Raw genomic sequence first — 5,728 nt, 5'->3', positions numbered from 1 at the left:
CACACACACATTCTCACACACACACACACTGACTAAACAACTCAACCCTTGTAGCTGTTTTCACTAACAAAAGGCTGTGCAAACATTTCACTGCTTTATAATAATAATTATTTTCATAATCACTGAGACAGTGAACCTCAATCTCACCCAACAGATCACCCATGATATCAAGACAGAACTGACTTTATAAATGAAACGCGCACAAAGATATTATATCCGGTCATAAGATAACGGCCATGGGTCATATATGAACAGACTGTCATTTCATCAAAACCAACAATCAATCAATCAATCAATCAGACTAAGACATTTGAAAGATATAAACAGACTCCTGCTGGCACAAAAAGCGTCTTAATATGAACCTGAATGATGGGGAATCAAACATTCATCTAATAATATCTAATAAAATAAGCATGACTTAGTTAATAATGCTGATGTGTAAACGTGTGTGTAACAGGAGCATCTACAGCTCAATCAAAAGCACATTCAACACTATTCAAACAACTACTTGAACGCACTTTTCTACAGAAAATGGGTTATTTCTGAACTAATGCTTTTCTGAGCAATAATTCAAACACGTGGTCATTTCATCAGAAGAGCAAACCTCGATAAATTCTCAAAAAGAAAGTAGTTTGGCATTTCTTTAAGAAATGTCCTGTTATTCATTTTCAGCTCATTAGTATTTGAAAAACATTCGTCTGTCAAATCAAAGTCATGTGACGTAACCAACAAAATGTTGGTCAACCAAACAGCATCCAGAAACATGACGTCACAGAGGAGTGCGTGTGTTAAAGCAGGGGTAGACCGGTGTCCTGCAGAGTTCAGCTCCAGCTCCAGCACACCTGCCTGTGAGTTTCTAGCATGCCTAGTAAGAGCTTGATTAGCTGCTTCAGGTGTGTTTAACTGGGGTTGGATCTAACCTCAGCAGGACACCGGCCCTCCAGGACAGAGTTAAAGGGACAAAAATCATCTTTCTGTCCAAACCATATGACTTCTGTTCATCTGTCAAACACTAATCAAGATATGTTTATGAAATCTGAGAGGCTTCTGTCGCTCCATTGAAAGTCTGTGCACCTGAAATGTTCACAAAGGTGTCATAAAAGATCTTGTGAAGACACACAATCATTTTATAAGAGGAACAGATTTAATCTCGGGTTTTAGTCGCATTCAAACATTGATCACCACACAAACAGAACACCATGAACGTAATTTTGATGTCCTCGTGAACTTTTCCAAGCGTCAAAGTTTTGTAATGGACTTTCAATGGAGAAACAGAAACCTCTCAGGTTCCTTTAAAATAGTCTTATGGATCTGGAGCGACATGAGGGTGATTATAATAGATCACAACTTTCATAATTAATATTCATTTATGAAGAAATAATTGGGATGTGTTATATATAAATGACATTACAAATCACGAATTATTCATTCATAAACTCATAATAAATGCGTGTTTATTTGATGGTTACACCACATGAGTCATTAATTTAAAATGATGAAAATAATACTAGAGTTTTCAAAATATGAAAGCAACATGAATACAAACATCACATTCCTAAGAATCTGACAAATGTCTTCAAAACAGATTTTCCTTGTCTTTACTCTGTTTTGAGGGTTTACTTCGATCTGAGGGAGTAAAAGTGTCGTTATTTCTGATCTTGTGTACGCGTCACTGCTGATGCTAACAGAGCTAACGACACAATCAACAATACCGCGTCACAGAACGGCGCGCGGATCTACTAACCCACACGAACGGTGCTGTCATTACGGCGCTAAATGATTCGAGTTAATTAAACGAGCGTCAGCGTTACACGACTGTGTCAGGCTAACATCTCCCGTTAGCTTTAGCGCGAGCGGCCGGCAGAGGAGAAACCCGCGCACACGGCGGAGAAAAACACACAAGCACACACACCTAGAGACAGAAACCTACCTCGAGTGTGTGTACAGATGAGTGCAGCTCTTTCCAACGCGGCTGAATGAGTGAATATTACAGCAGAGTCGAGTGAACACACTCACAGCCGCTCACAGCCACGACACACAACAATGGCGCCACTTCCGCTGTGTGTCACAATCGAAACCGTCCGGCGGGAAACAACCTGCATAAACAACAGCACAGCCACACCCACACACACACACACGCGCGCGCGCGCAGTGTTTGCTGCACTCTCACTTTCTCTATTATTTGTACATGTAGAGTAAGTAATTTTGTCCCCATGCATATTATTGTTAAACCAACCCCAGCCCAATTTAAAGCATGTATATATATACGCGCGCACACACACACATAAATGTTCTCTCAAGCTTCGCAAAGAAATATTATTAAAATTTATTTTAATAATATGACAATTTAGAGAACTTCAGCACAAAAGGGATTATACAGTGCTAAACACCAATTATTAGGAAGATTGTATAAAGCAAACAGGACAGCTTTCGTAGTTTTTACATCTCTATATAATTCTCAGGTCCTGACCTCAAGGGTAAATTGTTTAAATGAATGCGTTTTTCAGTCCATTTAACTTTTCGTATGTACTCTTGTAATAATGAAATCTTATACATTTGCATTTCTGCAGCTGAAGCACATTTGAATGTGTTCTGGGTAGGGCTGTCAGTTTAACACGTTAACTTGATTAATTAGTTATGAAAAAATAATGCAATTAAAATATTTAAAGCAGTTAACGCACTGGCCCCGCCCCCTGACCTGTACGTCATCTTACATTTCATACAGCTGACTGTTGACAAATATGCTGCAGGGCCACAGCTCCATAAATGCAGTTATGCCCTAAAATTCAAGATATTGGTGCAAAAATGCCCCTGTATGTGTTTTTGTCTCATATTTAGTCTATATCATGATATGATAAGCGAATCACACGAGTGCAAATGTTATTTTATTAAACATTTCAGTAAATAAGAAGTTGCTATTGTGTTATATTTTAAACACGATATTATGTGTTTTTGCTCAATTTTGCAGAGAACATAATTACCTTTAAAGCCACAGCAGAATTGTTGTGCGTCTCTGAGCAACAGCATGTTTAGTTTCTGAATGAATCCGCGTTTTGAACGAATCGAGTGAATCAATGATTCAAAGCTCCATTCATAAAGAGAGTCGTTTACTGAATTCCTGAATGAGTCAGCCGTTTGAATCAAATGAATAAATGACTCATAAAGACATTTACCGCCACCTGCTGGCTGATGTAGTTTCTTATTTAGAGTATCATTTAATAAAAATAAATAATAATAATGATAATAATAAAACATTAAAGGGATAGTTCAACCCCAAAAATTTAATTCTGTCATGATTTACTCAAACCTGAATGACTTACTTTCTTTTGTGGAACATAAAATAAGGTATTCTGAAGACTGTTGGTAACAAAGCTGTTTTGGTTAGCAGTGACTTTCATTGTATGAACAGAAAATACTGAGATGTTTCTCAAATTATCTTCTTTTATGTTCCATAGTTTATGTTAGGCCGTTGTAGCCCAAATGTTTATGTGTAATAAATTTTATGTTGAATCAAATAAAAATATTTCTAAAGCTACAATTTGTAACTTCTACACGATACTTTCTCATTCAACACAAAAAATAGCTGTTTAAATAATCTTTTGTGGGTATTTTCACAGTCAAATTTATTTTGCGATTAATTAGATTAATTAATCGAAACATCATGTAATTAATCAGATTAAAAACTTTAATCGACTGACAGCCCTACTTCTGGGTTGATCGTTCCGAAAGCTCTGCAGTGACTCGTGTTTCCAGTACGGCGGAAAGCGGCGCTCCACAGGAAATGCCACGTGTACCAAGTGCGCATGCGCGCTGTCCGTGTTCCGCTCGACTTCCGCTGAGAGGAAGGCGCTGTTTATCACCGCGACGCTCGGCAGCGCGAGACAGAGAATGACCGCAGCCGCGGGCCTGTGAGACGCTCGCTGACCGATCCGACTTCACGATGTCCAGCGGCGGCTTCGCGTCACAGAACGGCGCCGGAGGCTCGCACGCGAACGGTGAGTAGCTCGGTGTTCCTCGGCTGACGCGTCGAGCGTCACTCTGAAGCGCGCTGTCCGTGTTCCGCGACGCTCCCAGGCCGAGAGTTGCTCCAGAGTTTAATCGCTTCAGCGACACGACGCGACCAGCCAGAATCCTCGCGCTCCGACGCATCCCAGTGCGTCGCGTCGCTCGACGAAGGCCAGATTCTCTGATTATAGAGTAAAGTTCATCACTAACGACTAGTCACACGAGTTAACCACATTCAGTTAGTACGCTGGCGTTGTGCTCGGGTTCCGCGCTGTCGCGTCGCTCATTGATCACTGATTGATTGACAGCTGATTGATTGATTGACAGCTGATCTGAGGCTTCATGCTAACTCAGTTCTTCAGTCCAGCGCCTGCCGTGATTTTTTGAGGTTTGTGTGTGTGTGTGTGTGTGTGTGTGTGTGTGTGTGTAAACGGGAGGATGTTATGATAGATTAGTCACAGTGCAGGAGTGAAAGTAAAAATTGTTAAATATGAAAAATGAGAAGTTTAACAGAAATGTGACCGTACACATTCATATGCCACGGTTTTTATATTATTATATTTAAGTCAATGGACAGTAATAAATCAAGTACCCAAATACCATGGTATATTAATATGGTAAAGCATCTGATAGCATGAGTTAGATTTTTTGAGAATGCATGTGATTGCACTGATGTGTTTCTCAGGGCCTGAAACTCATTTCTGAAAATTCTTCATCTTATTATTTTTATAATGATTATCTGACCTAAGTGTTTGCACATTTCAGCTCGACGTATTTGTTTTTTAACAGTACATATTATTTTAAGCAGTTTTACAGAGTAAAGGGCCTGACAGATGTCCCAGAATCAAACGTGTGTGTGTTGCTTCTCTGTAGTCAGTGAGTGAGTGCTTTATTACAGTGATCTGTGCTTTCAGAGCCTCAGATCGCTCTGTTTTTAACTTCTGCATCACGAGAGCTTGAGCTTCTTGAGTTTTGATCGCTCATTTATCCTCACTACTCTTTGTTTGGCCTGTGGTTTCTCTGTCTTCCATTCAGTGGATGTGTCGAGATCTTCATCCAGGTCAAGATTACATTCTCCTGAGTTAATCTGATTAGAGGACTAGTCTATGATGACCAGTTAAGCCCGCTGCGTTGTCTGTAGTTGGTGTTCGGTTGATTTGTAACAGACTCTTTTGTGGTGTTTTGTGCCGCAGGTCCGTTGCAGAACCCCGTTGGTGTTTTCCCCTGTAACCAGCGCTTCATGGCACCGCCGCAGCCGGGCTTCATCAACACCCTGCCGAGCAAAGGCCCTCCGCCGGCCGGCCCGAGCCTCTACAGCAGCAGCAGCCGTCCCCAGCCTTCACCCGTCGGCACGCTCAACCACAGCAGCTACTCCCAGCATCCTCAGCAGCCCATCAACCACAGCAGCTACTCCCAGCATCCTCAGCAGCCCATCAACCACAGCAGCTACTCCCAGCATCCTCAGCAGCCCGTCTGGAGCCACGCAGGGAGCCACGTCAGCCCCGTCCCGCCAGTGATGCACCGCAGCGGCACCAGCGCTCCTCCTGTCCTCCTCAACACTGTGCAGCCACGCGCACCCTCTGTGAACACTGCTGCTCTGACTGGTACATCCCATAATATCACACACTACACTGCTGCTGTGACCGGCACATCCCATAATATCACACACTACACTGCTGCTGTGACCGGCACATCCCATAATATCACACACTACACTGCTGCT

General features: G+C 41.9%; 2 protein-coding genes across 2 annotated transcripts in view; one reads left to right on the top strand and one right to left on the bottom strand.

Annotated features, from left to right (window-relative positions):
* LOC107757866 (GTP-binding protein SAR1b) overlaps positions 1-2,112 on the bottom strand; it is a 9,324-nt gene extending 7,212 nt beyond the window's left edge. The window contains exon 1 of the mRNA XM_016575468.1: positions 1,931-2,112. The gene's annotated coding sequence lies outside the window, so the exon portion shown is untranslated. The remainder of the gene's footprint in view (positions 1-1,930) is intronic.
* Positions 2,113-3,750: 1,638 nt separating this feature from the next.
* The window catches only part of LOC107757847 (protein transport protein Sec24A-like), a 31,968-nt gene continuing 29,990 nt past the window's right edge, over positions 3,751-5,728 (top strand). Inside the window, exons 1-2 of the mRNA XM_016575443.1 lie at positions 3,751-3,995; positions 5,199-5,609. Of these exons, the coding sequence (XP_016430929.1) occupies positions 3,941-3,995; positions 5,199-5,609 (466 nt within the window). The 5' untranslated portion in view covers positions 3,751-3,940. The remainder of the gene's footprint in view (positions 3,996-5,198; positions 5,610-5,728) is intronic.

The sequence above is a fragment of the Sinocyclocheilus rhinocerous genome, unplaced genomic scaffold (assembly GCF_001515625.1).
Source record: "Sinocyclocheilus rhinocerous isolate Xijiao unplaced genomic scaffold, SAMN03320098_v1.1 scaffold2338, whole genome shotgun sequence".
In the NCBI taxonomy this organism is placed as follows: domain Eukaryota; kingdom Metazoa; phylum Chordata; class Actinopteri; order Cypriniformes; family Cyprinidae; genus Sinocyclocheilus; species Sinocyclocheilus rhinocerous.
The sequence above is the reverse complement of the archived record's forward strand: the minus strand, read 5'-3'. Positions and strand labels throughout refer to the sequence as shown.